At 33.7% G+C, this 26889-nt stretch overlaps 2 protein-coding genes and 2 long non-coding RNA genes across 4 annotated transcripts in view; 1 reads left to right on the top strand and 3 right to left on the bottom strand.

The window, feature by feature from the left end:
* LOC123659395 (RAB11-binding protein RELCH homolog) overlaps nt 1-3365 on the top strand; it is a 29750-nt gene extending 26385 nt beyond the window's left edge. The window contains exons 18-22 of the mRNA XM_045594610.1: nt 25-123; nt 156-254; nt 287-379; nt 1709-1835; nt 3143-3365. Coding sequence (XP_045450566.1) covers nt 25-123; nt 156-254; nt 287-379; nt 1709-1835; nt 3143-3365 — 641 coding nt within the window. The remainder of the gene's footprint in view (nt 1-24; nt 124-155; nt 255-286; nt 380-1708; nt 1836-3142) is intronic.
* Nucleotides 3366-8125: 4760 nt separating this feature from the next.
* On the bottom strand, nt 8126-8574 carry LOC123659929. The gene is made up of 2 exons (XR_006744098.1): nt 8328-8574; nt 8126-8246 (listed from the first exon to the last, which is right to left on the bottom strand). It is a non-coding gene; the product is annotated as an uncharacterized LOC123659929 (long non-coding RNA).
* An 8705-nt stretch (nt 8575-17279) lies between these two features.
* Nucleotides 17280-18028, bottom strand: LOC123659930. The gene is made up of 3 exons (XR_006744099.1): nt 17927-18028; nt 17762-17830; nt 17280-17633 (listed from the first exon to the last, which is right to left on the bottom strand). It is a non-coding gene; the product is annotated as an uncharacterized LOC123659930 (long non-coding RNA).
* A 4926-nt stretch (nt 18029-22954) lies between these two features.
* On the bottom strand, nt 22955-24465 carry LOC123659928 (pyrimidodiazepine synthase-like). Its single transcript, XM_045595093.1, has 5 exons — nt 24346-24465; nt 24103-24270; nt 23860-24017; nt 23509-23754; nt 22955-23234 (listed from the first exon to the last, which is right to left on the bottom strand). The coding sequence occupies exons 1-5, from the start codon at nt 24368-24370 to the stop codon at nt 23067-23069; spliced, it is 765 nt and encodes a 254-aa protein (XP_045451049.1). The 5' UTR covers nt 24371-24465; the 3' UTR covers nt 22955-23066.
* Nucleotides 24466-26889: the final 2424 nt, after the last annotated feature.

Genomic DNA, 26889 nt, shown 5'->3' with positions numbered 1-26889 from the left:
GTCTACCGCGCTCATACGTTACAGTGCTGGCGCGGCGCCCCGCCGCCGGCCTGCTGGCGCGCGCCGCGGAGGCGCTGGCGCTGCTGCTGCTGCCGCGCGGGGACGGCCGCGCGTGCGAGAGAGGTGCGCCCGTCTACCGCGCTCATACGTTACAGTGCTGGCGCGGCGCCCCGCCGCCGGCCTGCTGGCGCGCGCCGCGGAGGCGCTGGCGCTGCTGCTGCTGCCGCGCGGGGACGGCCGCGCGTGCGAGAGAGGTGCGCCCGTCTACCGCGCTCATACGTTACAGTGCTGGCGCGGCGCCCCGCCGCCGGCCTGCTGGCGCGCGCCGCGGAAGCGCTGGCGCTGCTGCCTTACCTGTGCTGGCCGCCTTCACCCACGGGTACTGTGAGTCCATTACCCCGGTGGCGAGTGGGAAGAGACGTGCCCTTCTCCCACTCTGTTACACTCAGAACCGCATATCAGTGTCTTCTTCCCCCTGCTCGTCTCCTTCGGGGCGGGTTAACGCCTTAAACTCATTTGATGCAAAAACAAACGATACGCAAAAATACTATTGAAGCTATAAGGTCGTGAAATAGACTAAGTCACTTCTGGCATTTAAGAATCATCGCGAACAGGTTCGAGAGCTTGACGCTTAAATCAACTTCTTTCGTGTTTCTAAACACAAGTTCAATTTCTAGTACTTCAACTAACTCCTTTACTCCTTACAGTCCTTTTGAGCCTTCAATAGCTCTTCAATATATCTTTAAATTCGCCGAAATCCACGTGATTTATTAACTAAATTAACTCAAAAAGTATATTATACATAATTGTGCTTGCTCGTAAACGAAAAAAAAACCTACTTCAATTACATTGACAAGTAATACAACGTAAGAAGACAAAAAAAAAAAATAACAAACGCACTAGTCTTCACTATGGTTTTCAAGGGTTCCCCTCGATTTTTCTGCGATCCCATTATCGGATCCTGGTTTCCTTATCATTGTACCACCCTAGAGATATCATCTCCTTTCCAACAAAAAAATAATTATCAAAATCGGTTCATAAACGACGAAGTTATCCTTGATCATACATTAAAAAAATATATACATATATAACGTTGAATTGAGTAAACTCCTTCTTTTTTTAAGTCGGTTAAAGAGAACTCAACGGTTTGGCTAGTGTAGTATCGTCCGTCCTTGTATCACACCGATTCACACTTATAACTTTTTATTTGGTGAGCCGATATCGATAATGCTTTTTTAAATCGATAGTTGGTGCTTGTCGCATACTCTCATTTCAATTTCATCGATTTCGTCTACCTACGTTGTATTACTTGCCGATGTAATTGAAGTCGGTTTTCGTTTCGTTTGCAAGCAATCACAATTGTTTAAACGATAATTGCGGAATTTATTCCCAATACTTCTCTGCAGAATTTAAATTTGTAAAATAACGATTCAAGAGTGCTTCTGAAGCTTACTTTAATAAACAAATTTGGAGATTTAAAAAGAGTATGTGTGTTTTTTCAATCAAGTACTTATGTGTGTTTTTTTTTTTTGTATAAATAAAGTTATGTCCACAGGCTTAAAGTGCCCATGCTTTTGTTATTCCGATTTTTAGTTTTATTACTGATCGTTTACTTGTTACACTACTGCAGCTAACATTTAAGAGACCTAATTATTCTGTCTTAGTATCCCTAATGCAGACGTGAGTCCAAGTATGTGTGTTGTCGCAGCGGTGTCGCAGCTGTGTGCGCTGTGCTCGAGCGAGGCGGCGGCGGCGGCGGCGGGCGCGCTGCTGCCGGCGCTGCAGCTGGCCGCGCACCGGGCGCCGCGCCACCCCGCGCTGCCCGCCGCGCTGCGGTGACTAAACCCCCCCCCCCCCCCCACCCCCACCCCCACTGCTGGGCATAGGCCTCTTTCTCCGCGTAGAAGGATTTTAGCTTATGCACCACGCTGCTCCACTGCGGGTCGGCGGATACGTTCTCTACTACGAGTAAAGGTCGCTGTCAGGTATTTACGATAACAACCGTGAGCGATGGCTTGACGTGCTTTCCGAGCCACGATGGGGAGATCCACAAGAACAGATATCCAAACCGGATAATACAAATATCTATCCCGAGCGGGAATCGAACCCGCAAACCGTCCGTGTTTTAAGGCGTTGTTACTCATAGTAGGGAACATATCCGCTGATCCGCAGTGGAGAGTTGTGGTGATTAAGCTCCGATCCTTCTCCTACGTAGAAAAAGAGGCCTATGCCCAGCAGTGGGATGTTACACGCTGAATGCAACGAAAAAAATGCTCAATCCTCATAGATTAAAAACGAAATAAGAATAAAATACTATTTATTTTATATCGACCTTTAATTTGAAATGTCGATAAGATTATTGATATGATAGGTGAGTTAGCCGATATAAATTACGAAATACATATCAAAACTTACGATAGTTATCCGTGTGAATAAAAGCGCGTAATATTCTTACATACGCTATAATTCTGATTCTCAAATAATGATTTCTTAATATTTATTTTAATGTAAAAATTGTTGTTTACCCCATTTCCATTAGAAATAAAAAATTCTTTTATTCGTACTCCCAAGTTTCAATGCATATCTTTAAACTTTTACTGGATTTATGTTGATAAAATTGTATCAAATGTTAATTAATTAATAAAATTAAATGAATTTATTTATGCTATATGTAAGAGGAATTGACCTAATAGGAATATATTTTAACATTTTCCTGTTATTATACTGTTTGTCTGAGATTTTTTAAAAGGATTATAGTAAATGATGAAATTGTAATAAAATACGAAAAAACGACATAAACCTGATTAAAATCTAGATCGTCTAGATGTTATTTAGTTTATGATTATAATAAATATTTTTAATGTTAAACATTAAAAAAAAAAATATTTGTTATAATGATATACTTAAAAAACTAAGCACTGTTTACAATTGTTAAATTTTCTTTCAATTTATCCATATCTCCTTATGAATAGATTGAAAAAGAAAAAAAAAGACCACTTTTAGTGACAAAAACCGATTTGAATTTTTTTATTTATTTTTACTTATATGAATATTTTTTATGTGTTTGCAATGAATTTTTACTGTTCTGTTCTAATATTTATAATATTTACCTTATTAAAGTTAAAATTACACGATTGGACAGGAAACTGGAAGAAATCGTCCAAGCTCCGTCTCTGTCTCAGTACAAGCCAGCGATAGAAGCACTACTGCACGTTGTAGGTTCCAGTGAAGTACCGCGAGACCCCTCACCTAGACCGACTACAAACCTGCAAGCCGCACAGGAAGTCGGCAGGAGGGTCACACAAATATTCCAACAGTCTAAAACTAATATGAACTTACAGAATATTTTTAAGAAGAAAACTTAGTTTTAGTGTATAAATATGTAATTTTTTTTTAAGACATAGTCATCACTCAAATAATAATCTGGCAAAGCTAATATAATATGTACTATGTGATATATTTATGATTTTAGTGATATATATATATATATATATATATATATATATATATATATATATATATATATATATATATATATGTAAGATAAAATTTTCTTGTGATTTAGACGACACAATCAATTAAAACACAATTGAGTTTCTCTGTAATAAAAGATTTATTTTGTTGACTTTACTTAGGTACATGAAATTCACATAAATTAAAACATAATAACATAACTTTACCTGTAATAAAAGAAACGACATTTAATGTTATTAATTCCAGTGTCGAATCCAAAATCACAAATAATTTCTTAAATAACTATCTTTTAAATATTAATCAATAATTGTTTCGTCGTGACAGCTAGACAATCTTATCTATCAACCAGATATAACAAACCGAATAAAAAAGGTTTCCTATGCTGTCTATATAAATTATAAATATAGGGAATATTTAAAGTAAAGAAAATAATATTTTTTCTTTACATCTCCCCCTCCAAGAGAAGAAAAGCTTTAAGACTATGTCAGGGCAGGAGCTGGCGTCAGTTTTGAGATGTGGAAGAAATTGGACTCTGATTTTTTTTGATCAGTGCTTATTTTGTAAATTGTGTTCGATATTTTTTCCAAGATTTTGTAGGGTCCAATTCTCAATTCGTCGAGCTTTTTCCTGTTCAATTTGTTTCCATTTTCGACAAAAACTGCGTCACCCACTTTCAAGTCTACATTTCTTCGATTTTTATCGTAAATCGTCTTATTGTAATTATGTGATTTGATCGTGTTTTCCAGAGCTCTTTTCCTATCTTCGATTAAAGCATGATTGGCCTTCTTGAGTCTTAACTCATTTGGCAAAATTGTAACGTCCGTACCGTTCAATAGATATTCTGGTGCATATCCAGTGACAGAATGCTCTGTTTCATTATATGTTTTTACACAATTTTGTGCTATAGTTGTCCATGCTCTTTTTGTGTCCTTTTCGTTTATCTTGCACCTGATTTTGTTGACTAATGTTTGATTGAGTCTTTCATTTAAGCCATTTGAGAAGGGCGAGTTCGCAGCAGTAAATATTATTGGTATGTTATTTTCGTCTAAGAAACGTTTAAACTCTCTGGAGTTGATACCTGGGTATTGATCTGAGAGAATCAAGCCAATTTCGTGGGTTTCCGCACAATTTTTCACTAGTTTGATGAAATCATTTGCATTTTGCGTACTTGACGTCAAAATATATGCGTACCTAGTGAAATGATCTGATAGTAGGTGCAAGTATCTCTTGGTTGACCTCGAACCCCCAAAGCCTCCAATGGTATCGATGGAACATATCTCAAAAGGTTTTGTGGCGGGACCTAAGTGTGACATCAATCCATATTTGTTTTGTCCTCTTGATTTGTTTTTTATACATACTATACAACTTTCACATACCCTTTTTATGTTTTTCGACATATTTTCTGCTGTGTATAATGAACTGATCATTCTTTGCATTTGTTTAATTCCTATGTGTCCTAAGTCTTTATGTACCTTTTCGATAAGTTCTAAACTGAACTTCTCTGTTAGAATTATCTTATTTTTTTTCTGTACTGTCTTGTAATAAACGTTGTTTTTCTTTATTAATTTGTCTTTTCTGTTTTGTATCTTTTCATTTTTTTCTTGATTTTCTAAAATATCTTCTAGTTTTATTATGTTAACGATTTTAAGCTGTTCTTCCTGGTTTTCATTTGGCTCTAAAACTGGATTTCTGCTTAGGCAATCAGCTTCGATGTTGTATTTACCTGGGGAGTATTTAATTTGGAACTCATATTGTGATAGGTAGTATGTCAGATCTCCTAATTCTTCGTCAGTTCTTGATTTTATATTCATATTCTCCAATGGCTTGTGATCTGAGAATACCGTAAATTTTTTACCTATTAGCATGTGCTGCCAATACTTTACACATTCTTTGATTGCCAGGCACTCTAGGTATATAGCTTTCTTCCTCTTCTGTACTTCATTCAATTTTTTTGAGAAGTATGCTACCGGTTTTTCTTCATTATTCTCTTGTGGCTGTTTTAGAACTGCTCCTACTCCTAATATACTGGCATCTGTGTAAATGTGAATGGGCAAGTTTGGATCAAAAATGGTTAATATTGGTTGAGAACATAATATTTGTTTCATCTCTTCAAATGACTCCTGGCATGCCTTTGTCCAGTTAAAAGTTTGTCCTTTTCTCAACAGGTTATGTAATGGTTCTAATTTTATGGCTATGTTTGGTACATATTTGTGATAGAAATTTATTTTTCCCAAAAATTGTCTCACATTTTTTTGTGTTCTTGGGGTGGGGAAATTTTTTATTGATATTAAGTTGTCCTTCAGAGGTGTAACTGTATTATTCTGGATTATATGTCCCAGATATTTAACTGAGTCAGCTGCAAACTTGCATTTTAAAAATTTCAGTCGTAAACCCTCTTTTTTTATTGCTTGAAATATCTGTTTTAAGTGTTCGACATGGTCCGAGAACGTCTTTGAAAATATTAGGATGTCATCAATGTAACTTACTGTGAACTTTCCGAGTTTATGTTTCCTTATTATATTACACATTATTCTCTGGAATATGGCTGGTGAAGTCTTCAAGCCGAATGGTAAGCAAGTCCACTGATAATGACCTTCGTGCGTGACGAATGCAGTTTTGTGTCTGTCTGTGACTCGCAGAGGTATTGACCAAAACGCTGAATTCAGATCCAATGTTGAAAAAAACTTACAGTCCCTTGTTTTAACTACTAGGTCTTCAATAAGCGGGAATGGTTGTGATTGTGGAACCACTATCTTATTTAGGTCTCGAAAATCTATGCACAATCTTGATTTTTTATTTTCATCTCTTTTGTAGGCTAATGTAACTGGGGCTGCAAACGGGCTGTATGATTCTTCTATTATATTTTTTTCCAATAAGTGTGCTATCTGGTTTTCAATCTCTTTTTTATCTTCAATTGTGCAACGATATGGCCTTTTGCTGCAGTATTTTTCTACTAGCAGGTCAATGTGTGCTTCATAATCTGTTACCGTCCCGATGTCATACTTGTCCTTTGCAAATACAGATCTATTGGTTTCTATTAAGTCATCAATCACTTTTTGTTGTTGATAGTTCAGGTGATTTATGCTAATTTTGAAATTTTCTTCAATGATGTTTTCGTTGAAGTTTACTAAATTATCAAATTTCTGTTCCTTTGGAATATCAATGTTTGATTCTATTTCTTCGTTAGAAATTATTTCCCTTTCTTGTATAGGTATTTTTTGATTGATTTCCAAGTTTTCATCTTGAATTAAGTAAAACTCCTTTATACAATCTAGTCCAATTAGGAAGTCATGATCGAAATTTTCTTCGTCTATTACAAACACATTCATTGTTTTATCAACATTGAAAATTCTTATATTAAGTGCTATTAAGCCTTTTGCCTTTTTTACGCCATTAATCGTTTTTAAATTAGTATTATTTAAATAACTCGATTCCTTATTGTTTATTTTCAGCAATCTTGAATTTATCAATGACACATTAGAACCAGAGTCATAGATTCCAAATACTTCAACGTTTTTATTCAATACTAATTTCACTTTAATTAATGGCGGCACTATTAGTTTTTTGGGTCTTGATATTGTAGTTCACATTCTAATTCTGCATTGTTGATGAGCTTTATTTGTTTCTTTTCTTTTTCTTTTTCATTATTAATTCTTGTTTTGAACCAACATGAATCTTCCGAATGATAGCGCACTCCTTTCTTTAACTTCTCGCAGATGCTACAATTTTCTTTCACCGGCTTAGTATCTTCTTTTTTTTTAATAAATTTCTTCTTTGTAACCAAATGTTCTAACTTTCCAAGTTCATTAAATAAGTCGCTTGTGTGTTCAACTTCCTCTTTATTAATCCTTTCCGTTATAAAATCTGGTAAGCCGGCCGCAATTATGTCAATTAGGGTCCCGTGGTCAATTGTTTTTCTAATTTCAAGCATAAGCCTCTCTTTTTTTATTGCATATTCTAGTAAAGACCCTGACTGATATCTGAATGATAAGGCATATTTGCTAGTACTCCAACCTTTATTAGCATAGGTTTGCAAAAAATTTGATTTCCATTCCGACCACTTTGATTGAAAACCATGCTTGATCATCATGGAAGAGTACCAGTCAGTGCACGTTCTTTCTAGGAATAATCTGAAAATTTCAATTTTCTCTTCACATTTCACTAATTCAAACCTTGCACATTCTTTTTCAAATACTTCCATCCAGTGTGAGGCACTTATATTTCTTCCATCAAATTTCTCTATTACAAATTTGTCGGCTAGTTTTTTAATACTTTGTTTTTCTTTATTTTGTTGATCATCAACCAATTGTTCCAAAATTTTCACCATAGGATCTTCTGAGTTATTTTTATTGATAGCAGCCAACTGTCCTTGTGTAATTTCCTCTAAAAATTGGTCTTGAAAAATCATGTTCTCAGCTTCATCAAAGTATGTTTCTAAGATATCTTTTGTTGTTTTTATCCACACACTTCTAGTCTGATGTCTTTTTTTTAATGAATTTCTCACTGTAGCGTAAGCTTTAGAGGTTAGGATATGTTTGTGAAGTGATGCTGCTTGATATTCTTCAGGCACCAGGAAAACTTTTTCATCTTGTGTGAAAATTGAGGTTATGGCAATATAGTTTGACTTTCCGTCTGGCGTTGGTTTTACTTGAAATGAAAATTTCAGCTTTTCCATTTTTTTATTTTTTTTTTTGACAAGAAATGTCGTTTTGTAAGATAAAATTTTCTTGTGATTTAGACGACACAATCAATTAAAACACAATTGAGTTTCTCTGTAATAAAAGATTTATTTTGTTGACTTTACTTAGGTACATGAAATTCACATAAATTAAAACATAATAACATAACTTTACCTGTAATAAAAGAAACGACATTTAATGTTATTAATTCCAGTGTCGAATCCAAAATCACAAATAATTTCTTAAATAACTATCTTTTAAATATTAATCAATAATTGTTTCGTCGTGACAGCTAGACAATCTTATCTATCAACCAGATATAACAAACCGAATAAAAAAGGTTTCCTATGTTGTCTATATAAATTATAAATATAGGGAATATTTAAAGTAAAGAAAATAATATTTTTTCTTTACATATATATATATATATATATACAGGGTTACAGGAAAAGTCGACCTAGATCCGTTAAGGGCGTGTAGTACACACCATTTCTGAATGATTTCACTATGGAACCCCCCATCCTAAACTTAACCGTTTTCGAGAGATTCGAGTTTTAATTTTTTTTATGAAAATGCCCAATTTTTCGGCTATTGAATTGAATATTTTGAATTTTTTTGACTCTTATGATTATTTTTTTGGTTTTTTACATGAAGAATGAGATGCTTAATGACCTCAATGACTAAAATTGCACGTAAGTTAACTAAATAGGTCGTTGTAGACGATCGAAACTTAAGAAAATAAGTACAAATTATAAAAAAATATTTTTCTTTTCTGGATATCTCAAAAAATTATTATGGCACTTGCTCTGCAGATGTGCTTAAGAACATCTACATTTTATCAGCTATCCAACGAAGTATAACACTCTAGGTTATTTACTAACCTCAAAGGTGAAACTTAGTTTCTAAGGCTACATGGCAGTCAGAATAAATAGCGCTTATTTAATTAATTTGACTTAAGTTCAGCATCATCATCATTACAAGAGCGTCGGTGATTGTAGTAAGCTAAATGAAACAATAAATCAGTTCAAAATAACATTTATTCACCTAATGTTTTTGAAGTTCATGTTCCACGTGTCCACCTCTATTTCGCACACATTTTCTCATTCTTTCACGTAGTCCACTTTTCACTACACCAATGGTTAATGTCCTTCTTATGTCGTCTTATGAGAACTTCCACTGACGATATGGGGTTGGGCTCACTGTAAACGAGGCTCTTCATGTGCCCCCATACATAAAAATCCATGGGGGTCAGATCGGGACATCTGGCTGGCCAGGGTAAAGGCCCACCTCGTCCAATCCATTTGTTAGGATAGTTAGTGTCCAACCATTCCCTAACGCTTCTTCTGAAATGAGCAGGGCAGCCATCATGTTGAAACCACATGTCCCGCAGTAATTTTAATGGGAGATCATTTAGAAGGTCACCTAAGTCACCTCTTAAGAAATTTTCATAAGTATCACCATTCAGATCTTGTTTTTGCACATTATTTTTCTCACTCTCACCTGCATAAATCTTAAGTTGTCTCGCTCACACGCACCGGATTAACTTGAAGGACAATAGCCGACCTACGTTAGACCTACTACCTGAACCTTTTCAACTATGTTTTTTTCTATGAGTTTAAATACAACCCTAGGTTGTTATACCTCATTGGATAGTTGATAAAATGTAGATGTTCTTAAGCACATCTGCAGAGCAAGTGCCATAATAATTTTTTGAGATATCCAGAAAAGAAAAATATTTTTTTATAATTTGCACTTATTTTCTTAAGTTTCGATCGTCTACAACGACCTATTTAGTTAACTTACGTGCAATTTTAGTCATTGAGGTCATTAAGCATCTCATTCTTCATGTAAAAAACCAAAAAAATAATCATAAGAGTCAAAAAAATTCAAAATATTCAATTCAATAGCCGAAAAATTGGGCATTTTCATAAAAAAAATTAAAACTCGAATATCTCGAAAACGGTTAAGTTTAGGATGGGGGGTTCCATAGTGAAATCATTCAGAAATGGTGTGTACTACACGCCCTTAACGGATCTAGGTCGACTTTTCCTGTAACCCTGTATATATATATATATATATATATATATATATATATATATATCAATGGGGCTTCTGTAGGTGTTATAGATCACGTTCCATGTAAAAAATCCTAGCCCTCTTTAATTGAAACAAAATTCAGCCTTACATAACATTAATTTTCATCATCTCTCTTGATTTATCATTGAGTGTACTTATTATTACTGTTATAATAAAAAGAATGATTCCTTATGAATTATTTGAAAAACGAAATTATAAGCGAAACATTCCTATGATGATGATGATATGAGATCTTTTTGATTTTAAATTCTAATTATTTGTTTAATTAAATATGGCAACGTAATTTGGTGATAAGTGTGTACTAAAAGAGTTTAGTGTAAATCTGAGTTAAGCAAATCATTAAAAGTACCTATGCTTTATTGTCACATTTATGTAAAGTTATATTGCACTAGTAAAGTATTTTGACACTTGTACTTAATTGTTTCAAAACTAGAATGTACCTTACATAACAAACAATTACTCATTTAATACTTTTACTGCCTTTTAATTGTTGTACGTTATTGTATTTATTTTAATGACTTCCATCGTATGAATTTAGTGTGCTTATTTTAAGTTTTAATTTAAACTCTAAATATTTTATATAATTTAACAAGTTTACTTATGCTTACAATCTTTATGAAATGATTGATGAGATTATGAAGTTTTAACAGTAGATCATTTTAAATATAAACGTCGTTCATTAAACGGAAAAGATTTTACGATTATTATGACGGGTTAGGTTTTGTTTTTGGTTCAAAATATAACGACCTTTTTTTTATTCATATACTTTCATTACTCCGACATTAGGCATTACTCGGTACTATATCATTGTTAGTTTTACTTAATACTCTTTCATTTTACTACTTGATTGAGTACTGGCATGAAATTTTACTACACTTAATAAAATATATTTCAACAAAAAAATTTAAATAATGGAATCATGAACCGTTTCAAAGCACTTTCCCTTTAATGTTATTTTTATTTATAAATTGTTGCATATACAATTTTCCGAGAGAATCTTAGTGACAATAGTATTAAAATAGGCTTACTCCTATTTTTATCAAATGTGTAAAAGTATATTATACTAGCTTATACCCGAGGCTTCGCCCGCATTGAAAGCTATTAAATAAGTATTAAAGAGAGATTTTATCTTTCGCATTTTTTTTAAAATAAAAAGTATCCTATGTTACTTCTAATACCTCCAAGAATATGTGTACAAAGTTTCATGATGATCGGTTAAGTAGTTTTCGCGAGAAAGCGTAACAAACAAACTTACATTCACATTTATAATATTCGTATGTATTTTCTTAAATTTATTGAATTCAAAATATTAATAATCGAAAACAATTAAATATTTTGTATGTACGAGTAGGTACGTTAATTCACGTCATGGTCGGTTGACCTTTTTTATTTCAATATGTTTCGTTTTATGAATGTCTTGTAAAATGCAATATTAATTTAATGTTATTTAATAAGCAGCTAGTTAAGTACAAATGGTGTAGTACCTAGTATTCGGTAAAAGTGTTTATTTTAAGATAAAATATACATTTGTTTAATACACATCCAATACAATAAATGTAATAATATTTACTATATGAAGAAATTAATTGATTAGACCTGTTATTATTTATATTAAAGAGTGAAAAAATGTAAGTAGAAATGCTAAAATGTTTAAATGGTGCTGTATGTCTTCATCTAAAATAATTAATTATAGTTTCGTGTTAAATTAATATTAATAATTTTAATCGTTTGTATTATGTTATTTAGTATTGTTATTTTATTACGTTTTCTTTAAAGATATAAAAACTTTAGGAATTTTGATGGAATGAACAAAAGCAATAGAGTACTTATGAATCTCATTAGTTGAATTATACCAAAAAAACCTAGGTAAAGATGTATCGTATCTTTTGTGGGTGTTATACTAATCATGATGATTGTAGATTTTTATATATATATATTTTAGTTTTTCCTCAAGCATTTTTCAGCATACAATAAAATAGCTGTTCCCCGCGGTTTCACGCGCGCTAATTTCAGGAAAAAACGTACTAAAATATTAAATAGCGCCATCCATGGTAAATGGACTATGCAATACAAAAATATTTTCTCATTTCGAACCGATACTTCCAAAGATTAGCGCGTTCAAACAAACAAACTTTTCAACTTTATAGTATTAATACAGATAAAGAAATGATGAAATAGACAGAAAACATTAACAAAACAAAACGTTTTTTTTTTCTTCATATCTCAACTATTGAAATGATGATAAGATAATATGTTGTACACGACGCGACGGAGACATTTTAACAATATTATTTTCCTACCCATGTTAAAATAAAAATACTATTGCTTTTTAAGTGTTTTTAGTCATAAGACGGCAGAATTCTGCTTTTAATTAGTTTTTAGATTAATTAAAATGTTGGATGTCAACGTGATATATTATATTATACTTAAAAATTATTTCAATTGACAACACGAATATATAGGTTGTGTAATCATTAGTGAATTATATTTTTCTTTATGTAAGACCGATGTAATGTTATTTTCCTACCTCAGTAAGTTGGAACCGTTTGTTCTAAAATTGGAAATTTTCAAAAAATCTTTACGATTACGACTTGATCCTGACAGCTATGCGCAGGATAAGGAAACGAGGATCTGATGATGGAATCCCAGAGAAATCGAGGGAAACTCGAAAATCCACAATAAGTTTTTACTGGGTGTACCGATTTTGATAATTTTTAATTTAATCGAAAACTGATGTTTATCATAGATGGTTACATTAAAATTTTATCGAGGTCTAATAACTACTTTTTGAGTAATCTTTGATAACGGGTAGTTACTTGACTATTTTTTCGTCGTTGTATTACTACGATGTAATTGAAGTCGGTTTATTTTTCGTTTGCGAGCAAACAGAATTATTCAGTTTTGTTTAAAAATAAAATTAAGAAAAAAAAAACGAGTGTGCTTTATATCACACGAGTGAAGTAAAACTTCTTTAGTTATAGGCTTGCACTGTCATATGTATATATATATATATATATATATAGTTATATATATATATATATATATATATATATATATATATATATATATATATATATATATATATATATATATATATATATATATATATATATATATATATATATATATATATTTAAATCGCCGAAGACTTGTTGCGTCTTTTCAAAGTCGAACCCTATGGCGTCTACCATTTCCAATGACTGTTTAATTGTTATTCGTGCGAATATAGTTACATTGTTGTCATATGAATTCTATTGTCGACGAGAAATTTTGTTTAGGTACGAAAATTAGATATTCAATTTGAAATAATTCTCGCTGGTTTTTTGCGTCCGTTCTCGATGGAAATCATGTGACACATTGTATATTTTTGTATTCGTTCCATGCATTTAATCGTTTTTCCGACATCCATCTAAATGCATGGATATATTGATACCGTATATTGTACTATATTAACTCCATGCATTCTACTAATTGAATGACTCCTTACTATATTTGAGATTATATCGGTACCGTATATTATTTTTGTATGTACGCCATAAACTGCTAAGTTTGTTGCTTCCTCCTAACCTTATGCTATATCGATACATACATAGGTACCTATATAATAGATCCCAATAAATTCATTGCGTGACGTGGTCTCTGTCCACCCCAATGGGGGACAGGAGTGACGATATGTATGTATGAATAGAGAATCATCTCTTTTTATGAAGTCGATTAAAATAAAATACTTATTTATATAACTTGGAGTATATATAACAGACATTAAAAACAAGTTATCCCTATATGACATAGATTAATAAAATTTTAAATTATAATTAGCTAAGTCCGCTAGGCTAACTAAAAAATATTAAGGATATGATATTTAGGTTTAGGTGGGAGCATTTTGTTTATGTGACCGTGTTTCTTCTGAACTTAAGTATGAAAACAAAATAAAACAATTGTTTCGGTAGTAAGTATTTTTAAGTTTTATTGTTTACAAATCAAGTTGGTACAATAATAAACCCATAGTCATAATAATCAAAGTGTCGGACAAATCAAATACACCGAAATCGGAACATAAAAGTAATTTAAGAAAATAACAATTTTAAGAACGACCAGTTGAGAGGCTAATTTACTGTGTCATTGACTATAATTAACTTGTGTATGTAAGCAATACTAGTTTTCATCCGTGGCTCTGCCCACGTGACACGTCGAAAAAAATTTACAAATGAAATTCGTTTAGCCGTATTCGTTATCTGTACAAAGTCTCAAAAATAAAAAAGCCCTTTAGGCGTCAAAAAGTAAAATAAAAACGTTTAAAAATTATTAACGTATCTATCAAACATAAAATAAATCAGTCCAAAATCTCAAAAATAAAAATTACGCAACAATACTCTTATTTAAACATAAAAAAATCAAACTCATTGAGGTAGGCATTCACGTCACTAAATATTAAACAGTTGTTGCTTTTATCGCTATTAATACTTAGGCTCTATATAGTATTAAAAGATGAGGCACAATATTTATTACTTACATGACAATATACAGGCTGGAAGTAGACATCGCCCGAAAACTGAAAGGTGAGGTAGTAAATGGGGCCGTTGACCTCCATCAGCTGACCGATCAGCAGGCGCCGCGTTAGCGATACATGCCGTTTTTTGTGTTTTTATTGATTTTTTGCTTTAAATAAATGAATTAGTCACAAAAATAGATTGCTGTTTTGTTATACTACTCGTATCTGGTCGGAAATATTAAAAAAAGCCACAAATTATCGAATATTTTTTTCGCAAATTTTCATCATGGTTGTGTTCAAAAACATTGTCTGAATACCCTCTTTCAGTTTTCGGAAGTAGTCTGGTGCCTAGGTATTATAATTATGTAACCACCCGGCAAGAATGACAGAAATAAATGATATTGATAGAGAGCTAAGACTAAACGACAAATTTTGAATGAACAATTACCAGGTCTATTTCTTAGTGTGTTTTGTATAAATACTTTTATTTTGAGCCAATCTTTATTATGCAGGAGGTCTCGGTGTTTCTCTTTAAGAGCCTCACATTCATGTCTTTTAGGTGGTTGTTTGTTTTTTATATGATGTTTAAAAAATGCAGAGCACACTTTTTTTTGTTCTTCAGTCCATGGTATCAGAGTCCTCTTTTTGCCTTTCTTGACGTGATGATCAGAATCCAAAGTATTTGTTTGAAGACCAGGCCGTCCTGGCTGAGGTGGTGGTGATGGTGATCGCGGTAGTCGTGACGTATTTCCGTCTGTTATATCTTGTGCTCGTCCAGGTGACTCGACATCATAATCTAAAATAACTTCATTTTCTGTCATCCCTTCATCTAATTGTTCATTTAAATCAAGCTCAATCTCATCCAGGGATTTGCCTCTGAAAGCGTCTGCTTTCCCATCTTCCATAAGGATGAGCAGCTTAGATATCTTGGCAGTTTGGTAGACATCATCCGGTAGCCGATATGATTTTTTGTGTACATCATTTGTATGGCCCATAAATGTAGCTAGCTGTTCCATGTCATTTTCAGACATACTGAATATTTGTGATAACGTGGCTAAATGTTTCCTAAGCCTTGTAGATGAAATGGCTTTCGGATTTTTTGCTCCAGATAGCCTCGCATGCCTTTCTAGTACTTTGTAACCATATATTGTATTTTCAAAACCTGGATTACCAAATAAAAAACGATTTGATGTTGAAACAAATGTGTCTCTGATCGAGAGTAATAATTTAATGTCCTCTTGAACCTCCTTACTAAATAAAACAGGAACCCCACGCCCACGCTTGCCCCTAATGACAACTCTTTTAAATTTCTGTACCAAGACCCTTTCCGATACAGTAAGAGCCCGGTCAAACTCTTCGTATTTATGAGCAGCATTATTATCAGATTCTAAATCATCGTGAACTTTGATTCTCTGAAGCTCTCCAGGCCGGCGTCTGTTCAGTAACAAAACCCTACAATATACAGTCTCTAATAGCTGAATATAAGTCGAAATATTAAATAAACCTTCTTTGATTTTGTTCGCAGCGTCTTCTGATTTTTTTCCGAGGTATTCTTTTAGGATTTTTAAGTCATTTGCTAACGGGACTATAGTTACTTTATTCCACTTATTTGTGTTAAGATCAGATGCTGCTTGACTAGAAATATCAAATTTCCAATTAGAGTCAATGATTTGAATTAAAGTTTTTAGGTTTGCCTCTATTTCTGCCGTGTTTGTTTCCATGTAAGGTCCTTGTTTTTTTAATGCAAATAAAATTGCTATATTGCAGCATTGTTTTATACTAGTAGAAATGTTCATAGCAAATGTAGGTGATTCAAATCTATCTTTTTCAGAGTCATACTTTCCCACTATTTTTGTAGCTGCCACAATGGTGTCGTAGTGTATCGGTCTTAGTGCGTCAAATAAATCTTTTATGGAAGGATTAATCTTTTTCATTTCTTGCAACAATTTCGCTAATTCCCTCATTTTTCGAGAAATTACGTTAACAAAATGTTTTTCCCTGTGGGTTTTCATGTACTGGGTTCCAAAAGCACATATTAGGGCATCTGATTTGGCAACAAGTGATGTTTTATCGGCTCTCATTCGCAGAAATACAGTATCCTTAAGTTTTTCATCTATTTTTAAATGTCTTAATAATAGGTTTTGGGCTTCAGATTGAACATTTACAGTAGTTTTATTCGAATTTTGTGTGCACTTTTTCTTATGTTTCCACAAAAGTTTCTTTGAGTAGAAACCCAGACAGTTTGTGCAGGGCAAATAATCTGTAAATTTTTGTTTTCGCATGGGTTTAGTAACTTCTACTGAATTTTGAATAAAATTTCCTTTTTTTTGTAGTGCTATGATAAGGTTTTTTCTCTCTTGACTCTTTTTGGACACCGATAAAATTTTTTGGACTTCAGGTTCATAAACATGATGTCTAGTTAAATGTCTGGCAAAATTTAAAACAAAACATTCACAGAAAAAACAGTAGTCCTTACCTCGGATAACACGGTTGCATTTAGGTAGTTTCTTTGGTATTATTACATCGTCATCGTTTGTAAGCTCATCTTCTTGGGTATTGGGTTGGGGGTTGGTATTACTAACAGTTGCAGTGTCCCCCGAAACAATAGAATTAGATTTATGTGTCGATATGGATACCGGTTTTAATAATCTACTATCCACAGTAAGAGTTATGCCAGGTGAATTACTTATGTCACTTAAAATACTATCACTACAGATTACCGAGGTTTCTTCATTTAAAGGCTGCTCAATATTTTTGTCAGATAAGGGCTTAAGTTGTAATAATGAGTAGTTCGTCTGATGAAACTCTTCAGATGAATGAGGTACATTGCGAAATGAGCAAGCTCGATCCAAGATCTTGTCATCGTATAAGTAAGATTCATCAGATGAAGTCTGCAAAAATGAAATTAACATAATGATCTATATTTTTAATTTATTAAGTTATTAATTTATTAAGTTTTTACAATATGATTTTCAACAATATGAAATGGTATGTATAGGTTATTTAATCTTCTACTTACATCTTGTATAGGCGGTGTATAATTGGAATCTGTGTCAGAAAAATCAGGACTTGAAACAGATATTTGTTCCTGGAAAGAACATACAGTCGTTAAATAAGTCGTAAGCATGAAACAGTTACGGTTATTAAAAAATATTAAAATTCATGTAGATATGTAGGTACAAACCTCATTGAACAACGTTGAATCAAATAAATCACGTGAATTTTCTTTATTTCCTCCTAAAAGAAAAACAATAAAAGTCAGTTAAATAAATCATACGTATCTGTGTAAAGACTATTCAAGATATTTTTAAACCTAAATAGTAGACAGTAAAAATAATGTTTATATCAACAGCCAGTTGCGTGAAATTATGCAGGTGTCCCGAAACCTAGCGTCAAGTGGTCACCGGGTCATGGGCTAGGCTGTACAGTGTTCTGAGAAAATTATAATCAAGAAAATATTTTAATATTCACGTTGAGTTTCGAGACACTTGTATAGGCTATTTCACTTCTCATTACCGTGGCTTTCTAATGGCGAAAGAATTATTTAAATTGGTTCAGTAGTCTCGTAAGTTATCTCGTAGATTATCCACTATTTACGACACATCTGTATACAATAAGTCTTATCAAAGAAAATTATATACGTAGGTATGTAGGTAGTACATAGTTAATATAATCGATCCAAAATCCTTTTAGACAGGTAAGTACCTATGAAACAGTTCAACAACAAACAGGACACTCGTCGTCAGGATAATGATCGTAAATTGCATATTCACAAATGCTGCACCAGAAAAATGAAGATTTGTATAGCGATTTTATGTTCTTTGGTTTCATAGGTAGAACAAAATGATTTGTAATAATATTGATATTATTCTTGGTCGTTGCACTACAATTAAAACATTTTTTTTGTATTACAAAATGGGTCGACGGCCAAGGCCATTTTATTTTGTCTTTAAAATAGGTTTTAAAATCACTTCTTTTAAAAAAACGATCTACATCAATCACGACAACCATGAGGAACTACCACAGCACAGAAAGCAACGTCGCGTCGTGTTTGTTTACGCGCGCGCGTTAACCTATTACCTACGAAAAACATTCATTATTACTGTGAACTTGTATTATAATCAAATACTGTCCTCTTTTTGTACAAAACAAATAAACAGAATTAATACTATGCATTATAGATAATAACGATGATTTAAATTTAAAAACTAAGTATAAATTAAAACTTACTAGGTACTTACCTATTCATTATTTTTAATACTTAATGGGATACTTACTTGCTAATGCGAGTATCCTGGCACTTCTTTTCATGGTGCCTATTATTTTACTTCCACTATATACTATATTTATACCACAAGCGTCATTACGTCCGCGCTGGCCGGCAATAAATACAAACAAAAACATGCCGCTTGCATGTCGCGTGCGAACCCCGCCCCCTCACCTCTGTCAGCCTCACGTCTGCGTCTCCTCGACGATGTCGTTTTGTGACGCAATTAAATCACACATTAGAATTGATAAAAACTTTTATTATATACGGAAGCTACATTATCGGCGTGTTATACGTAAACAAAATATCGAATAAACGCCACTGATATACGGCGCACAGGAGCGACCTCCAAAATTCGCGCGCTAAACAGCGGAACTAAGAAATACGCCGAAAAGCACTCCGGTGACAAAACAACGTCCATGCCAATATTTCACCAAGCCATTGTACTAACCTTAACACTACTTCTGGTTGAATTTGAGAGATGGTCAATCTTGCGTCCGTATATAGGATGCAACAAGTCAGTCGGACGCAACATCATCGGTAAAAACCGCCATGTAGGACGTAATATCAACTCCGGGGTGAAAATATATATATATATATATATATATATATATATATATATATATATATAGCTATGCCCGCGGCTTCGCCCGCGTTGAAATCAGTGTTTCACAAAGTTTTACCGGCAAACTTAGTCATTCCGTTAAGCTTCCTCTTGAAGCACTCTCTCCATTGGTAAAACCGCATGAAAATCCGTTCAGTAGATTTTGAGGGAATCGACCACATACGCTTTTGGGGACTTTGTTTTATAATACACTAACCGTTGCCCGCGACTACGTTCGCGTGGTTATGAAGATATGCATTACTATTATGATGTTTAACGCAAACTGTTTTTTTTTATTTCAGTCACTTAAAATGCTTATCACACTGAGTAACTTTTTAAAAGGCACAATTTAGTATAATTTAATAGTTATTTTTATAAAACCTCTCTATACACCACATTTTTAGCTTTATTTTCAGGCTGCAGTATAAATAACCTATCAGGCGAACTTATAGCTGCTGTTTATATTTCGTACAAACTATCATCCCCAATTAAACCCTCTTAGCGGTGGAATATCGCAAAATCCGTTCTTAGCGGACGTCTACTTACTATAATCTACCTACCTACCAAATTTCATCTTCGTCCATCCTGGATGGATTAAAAACCACTGGATGGTCCCAGCGGTTTTTGAGTTCTCGTGATGAGTGAGTCAGTGACCTTTCTCTTTTAAATAAATATATATTACGATACATTATTTGGACACCTCCTCACCATCTATAGAGCTTACATTTTAAATTTCAAGTCTCTTACTTCAAAAACATAGGACTTTCATACAAACTTCCAACCCCCGTTTTACCCCATTAGGGGTCGAATTTCGTAAAAATCCGTTCTTAGCGGATGCCTACGTCTTATAAGGAGCCTACCTGCCAAATTTCAAGTTTGTAGGTGTTATAGTTTCGGAGATTTCGTGATGAGTGAGTGACCTTTCGCTTTTATATATATATTATTATAGATTATAGATAGATATAGAGATATATATATATATATATTTTTTCTTTATATTTATATATATATATATTTTCTTTATATTTATATATATATATATATGCAACTACAAACAACAACGTTGGCAAACTATTTGCAAGGGTCATGTTGACTAAACTGCAAAGTCTTGCTGAACGGGTATACCCTGAGGCCCAGTGTGGCTTTCGCTCTGAACGGTCAACCACGGACATGATTTTTACCCTTCGGCAACTTCAAGAGAAGTGCCGAGAGCAGAACACGCCCCTGCTGATCGCATTTGTTGATTTAAATAAAGCTTTCGATACGGTGAGTAGGGAGGGGCTATACATCGCGCTTGAGAAAATAGGATGTCCCCCAAAACTGCTGAAGCTGGTGAAATCTCTTCACGATGACACGAAGGGTACCGTTATCTTTGATGGCCAAATGTCCGACGCTTTCGACATGCGAAGAGGGGTTCGCCAGGGCTGTGTGTTGGCACCCACTTTGTTCGGCATATTTTTCTCCTTGCTGCTGAAAGTTGCCTTCGGTGATGCACAACAGGGAGTTCACCTACACACAAGAGCGGATGGGAAATTGTTTGGTACCGCCCAGTTGAAATCTTCCTGTAAACGAGAGGATTTATATATCGATAGTCTGCTCTATGCCGACGACGCAGCCTTCGTGGCGAAAACTCCCGGGGAGCTTCAGACTTTGTTGGACAAGTTTGCATACGCATTTTCGCTGTTCTCCATGTCCATAAATGCAACGAAGACCGTAATTCTAGCGCAGGGCTACGCCTACCAGCCTTCTATCTTGCTGGAAGGCGAACCCTTGAAAGTAGTCGACAAGTTCTGTTACTTGGGGTCAACTGTGTCGAACAATCTTTCCATTGACGGAGAGATTGATATCCGCATCGGCAAAGCGGCCACGACGTTCGGCAGGCTGCGTACAAGAGTATGGAATAACAAACACCTTACCGCAAAGACTAAGATGATAGTCTATCAAACTTGCATATTAAGCATACTCTTGTACGGAGCCGAAACCTGGACGTCGTACGCCAAACAAGAGCGAAGACTTAACACTTTCCACATGCGCTGTCTCCGTAGCATACTTAACATCACGTGGAAGGACAGAGTAACAAATGAGAGAGTGTTGGGGATTGCACAGCTTCCTAGCGTTGTCGCTCTCCTCAAACAGAAACGCCTGAGATGGCTGGGACATGTACACCGAATGAGCAGTGCGCGTTTGCCTAGACAAACCTTATTGGGCCAAATTGCGTTTGCAAAGCGTAACGTGGGGCGACCTATGCTGTGTTTCAGGGATTGCGCTAAACGTGACATGGTTGCATTTAACATTGATCGCAACTCTTGGGAAGACCTAGCATCGAACCGCAATGAGTGGCGGAAGACCATCTTCACGGGTTGCAAAACCCACGATAGCACCTGGTTCGAAGACCTGGCTCAAAAGCGTGCCAAGAGACACAATCGCGAGGGGGCTCCTCCACCGATGAATCCCCAATATGTGTGTCCAAAGTGTGGACGAATGTGTCGTTCACGGATTGGCTTATTCAGCCACGAACGGCGTTGTCGCATAAATAACACAGACACTGATTAAATCATCTGTCAAGATGTTACAGGCCTTATGACATATATAACGTAACTGCTTAAGAGAGAAAGAAAATGTGTGCTCGCACCTCTTGCTCCGTTCGCCTCACTCGATTACAGTTTTCGTAACGCTCTCGTCACGCAGTCACCAGCTTACTCCCCAAGGCAAGAGAGCGTAAAATAAGTTTTATTTTAAAAATACATATATCAGGACTGCATAGAAGAATCAGCAATAAATATGCATTGTTGTAGGTATGTTACAGTGATATAAAAAATATGAAGTCATTTTAGCTCATATCATTTTTGATTAATAAATTGTGAATGAAAAATTGAATTGAAATTGAATAAAATTCAAAGCAAAAACTAAATGATTTTAATAGCCATGAGATTTATTTTAGCAGACACAATAAACACTAAAATTTTTTTTTTTAAATTTTATACTTTTTTGAAGTTGATCACATTTTTTATTATACCCCACCCCCCCTCGGTTTAAATGAGATTTGGTGAGTTTTCATTGGAACCCTCCCTCCCATTCTGAGCTCACGTAATTAATGGATGTCCTCTGATAACATTAATTTTACTCTGCATTCATAATATCTCTTATAAATTAGATTTAATTTTAAATAACTAAGTCTGTATCCTGATTTTCATTTCATAACAAATTAATTATATATATCAAATTTTCCCTAACAAACAAATTAAAGTAACATTTTAAAACATTGTTTTCTTATTGTACAATTTATATTTGTGTGAAACCTAATTTTACTTGATATGATGGGTAATAAGAAAAGAAATAAATATAATATTGCACTTTTATTTTCAAATCTTTTTCCAAAAATCAAATTTGACAAGTATTTTGTTTTGAGGATTAAGTTGGGATACAAAGTGAATTTGTTGAGTAGTTCTCGTCTTATTCCTTCTTCTTCCTTGGGCGCATGCAACAAACTGCACTAGAATCTAACATGTTGTAGTTAGCATCCCCCTTATTCCTAGATTCAGTAAATTTGGCATGAGTATCCGGAGCTAAAGCATATGCCTTGACAGCTGGTACATTTCTCATTGCCACCATGTAGTTAGTCTACAAAATTTTTTATTAATTTAGTATAATTATATTTTGGTTTAAGACGTGAAAATCTTAAAGATATTGTTGTTTATTTTTCTTACTATTGCAGATTTAAACTGGACTACATACAAATAAAATACATTTAAAAGTAAAAATAGGTACTTCATATAAGAGAGAACTTGAATACTTAAATGTAAATTGTAATTTTCAGTAGAAAGTTTTTATCATTATTTTTCATTGTTGTTCTTATCATGTTCATAAATTACAATGTTTTTAGTAAATTACTTACCAAAACTTCATATTTGGACTTATCAATGGCAAAGTCAGCCTGGCCGAGCAGAGGAAGAGCTTCAAATCGTTCCAAGAATGGCCAGATAGTATAGTCAACTAGCCCTGGTTCATCACCATGTAAAAATTTAGTTCCACGAGTTTTAATTTCTTTTTGCAATAATTCTAGTCCTTTATGATAATTTTCCACCATGTTGGGTTGGAGTGCTTGAGTATTGAAAGCAGCAGTATAGTATGCAGACTGAGCCTAATCAGGGAAAGTTAATCATTATTGATTTAAGTAAATTCGTATTAAATTAAATAAAATCAAACTAAGTTGGTAGATTGGAATGTTATTTTTTCATTAACTTACAGAGGCAAACTGTTCCACAAGCATTTTATCTTCAGCCCGTCTCAGTGGGTCTGATGACTGTAATGGTACATTAGGATATTTCTCGTCAAGGTACACATTTATTATAGTGCTATCAAATATGCCTTTTCCTGCCTCATATTCCAAAGCAGGAACAGCACCTAACAAAAAAAAAAAACATTACAATTGATAAATGCTACAAAGATTAAATTACAGAGTAAAATTTTCATGAATAAAAAGTAATACCTCTTGGACTGAAATTAAAGATCCATTCAGGCTTGTGGTCCAAGTTGATGAAAACTAAATCATATTCAATTTTTTTAGCATTTAGCACGAGTACACTTCTTTCAGCATAAGGACAGAATCTCATAGCAAACAACCGTAATTTTCCGGAATATGCTGGAAGGTCATCACCTGCAAAACGAAGATAAATTATAAAACTTTAAAGAAATGCAAACTTTTACGAAAGATCTTAAAAATCTTATATACCTGTTTGCAAATGTTTTTCTGACATTATTCTATTTAGTAATATGCAAATACTTTGGGAAAATTAAACGAACAGCAACAGCAACTGCCACAGATTAGTATATAGGTATTGTAGCTATAACTAAACGTCATACAAATCTACAAAGAGTATATCTGTAAATATATGACTTTGTAGTATATGTCGTAGAATAGAACTGTTGACAAAATATCGGAACATCGATATTATTAATTAGAAAAATCGATATTTATTACTAATATTTTTAACCGACTTCCAAAAAAGGAGGAGGTTCTCAATTCGACTGTATTTTTTTTTATGTATGCTACATCAGAACTTTTGACCGTGTGGACCAATTTCGACAAATTTTCTTTTAATCGAAAGGTAGTGTGTGTCAATTGATCCCATTTAAATTTATTTGAGATCTAACAACTACTTTTCGAGTTATATCTAATAATGCGTTTTTACTTGACGCTTTTTTCGTCGACGTACGTTGTATTATACCGCATAACTTTCTACTGGATGTACCGATTTTGATAATTCTTTTTTTGTTGGAAAGGAGATATCCCTAGTTTAGTACCATGATAAGGAAACCAGGATCTGATGATGGGATCCCAGAGAAATCGAGGGAAACTCTTAAAAATCCGCAATAACTTTTTACTGGGTGTAGGTACCGATTTTAATAATTTTTAATTCAATCGAAAGCTGATGTTTGTCATGTGGTCACATATAAATTTTATTGAGATCTGATAACTACTTTTTGAGTAATCTTTGATAACGCGTAGTTATTTGACTACTTTTTCGTCGATCTACGTTGTATTACTCGTCGATGTAATTGAAGTCGGTTTTTTTTTTCGTTTGCGAGCAAACACAATTATTGGAAGTAAAACTTCTTTACGCACGCTTGACTTGGGGCCTTGAGGAGTAGCCGAATAGGTAAGTTGGTGAATGCATGTCGAGAGAGTTACGCAAAGTGTGATCGGGTGAGGCGAACAGAAGTTGAGAGGGAGATATAACCTCAAAAATGATTTAAAATGGCTATAATAATCATTTAGGTTTTACTTTGCATTTTATTTAATTTAAATAAATTAACTATAGCATACTTGAAAAGTTTATCATTTCCCGTCAATCTCTATTACATTCAGCGTCAATCTCACGTGGGTCTAATGTTTTAAACTGATCGAAAAATAGTTTACGCAATTAAGGCAGCAAAAACCGAACTGAAAAAAAATGTGATACTAAAACCGTAAGAAAAATATATAACGGAAGTGACGTAATATCAGTCACACGACTGTATAATATGACGTTTGTAAAACTAAAATATTACTAGTAAACTTTTTTTTTAATTATTTATGTAATTTTATACTGTTGACAAAAATAAAGATATGTTTTTTGCACAGACATATAAGGTTTTTTAGTTCACTTATTAGTTTGAATCATTATTATTATTATTATTTTGTTTGATTTATTTTATTTTACGGTATTTGATATTTTCTAAATTACTAAATTTCCTAAATACTTTTATGTACTTACTTAATTAAAAACAAATCAACAAAATTTAAAAAAAAATCAAGAACTAGAAAATATATATAAAATTCAACATTTTTTTTTTAATTGTGTTGCTTCTATACTATCCGAAGGAACTTTGTTCCTACCCGGTGTCCCATGACACCACATAATTTTACGAATTGTTACGAAACATCTCATAAACAATTATTCTAGGTCTTTTTTTAAAATACTAGTGTTGCAACTGATTAATTACTGAATTTCACCAGCATCATTTGATTTTAATAGTTATTAAATATTGTGTAATGATCTCTACTGAAAATAATTGTTTTTGCTCGCAAACGAAAAAAACCGACTTCAATTTTGTTCCTTCATAGACATGCAGACCACTGGGTAACATCAACAATTTGTCGCTTGCGTCATATTCACTCATGTATTCCAGTGCATTTAGCATAATTTAGGGCAAAGAGTAAAATAGCTTGCTATTTAGGGTGCGTTATCGCTCACTGTGCGGATGTGGCCTCGACGAAGGTTCAGCACCCCATATCCTGTTCAACTTTCCCAAACTCCTGTCTGTCTGATGTCCTTCTTCCTGAAATCCCCCGTCCTATAAATATTGTCTGCTTATTATGCTTTTATTTAGTCCTTATTGTACATTCTTGGTTAGATATATTAAGCGTAATAGAATTAAATTATAAATAAGTATATTAGGTGATTATTCTAGCATAGTGTATTTGTATATAAATTATTAACAATATTCTTGTTTGTGTGCCTAGTATTTTTAGTGCTTGTGTTGTTTTAGGTTCATAAGTTGATGTTGATCTAAACTACCTACTATTTTGGCAGTCTTCAAAATTCTATTGACGTTGTAACCTCTAAATTACCGAACAATCTCCGTCGTGTCTTCTCCAAATTCTCCATCTTACGTGACCTTGGCGAGATCATCTGTGCTATGATGCTATCCAGCACTAGTGAAAGCCATTAATTCTAAATTCATTCATTCATGAGTGAGTAAGTGACTGTAATCTGTGAATTTTATCTTTTGT

The sequence above is a fragment of the Melitaea cinxia genome, chromosome 14 (assembly GCF_905220565.1).
Source record: "Melitaea cinxia chromosome 14, ilMelCinx1.1, whole genome shotgun sequence".
Classification (NCBI taxonomy): domain Eukaryota; kingdom Metazoa; phylum Arthropoda; class Insecta; order Lepidoptera; family Nymphalidae; genus Melitaea; species Melitaea cinxia.
The sequence above is the reverse complement of the archived record's forward strand: the minus strand, read 5'-3'. Positions and strand labels throughout refer to the sequence as shown.

What these genes read in the sequence shown, in the direction of transcription:
- LOC123659928 (XM_045595093.1), bottom strand. Translation starts at nt 24,370, where the DNA reads ATGTCAGAAAAACATTTGCAAACAG. An exon ending in CTTTAATTTCAGTCCAAGAG is followed by an intron (nt 24,018 to 24,102) that starts GTATTACTTTTT and finishes TTTTTTTGTTAG; the next exon opens with GTGCTGTTCCTGCTTTGGAA. An exon ending in AGTCCAAATATGAAGTTTTG is followed by an intron (nt 23,235 to 23,508) that starts GTAAGTAATTTA and finishes AAAATTTTGTAG; the next exon opens with ACTAACTACATGGTGGCAAT.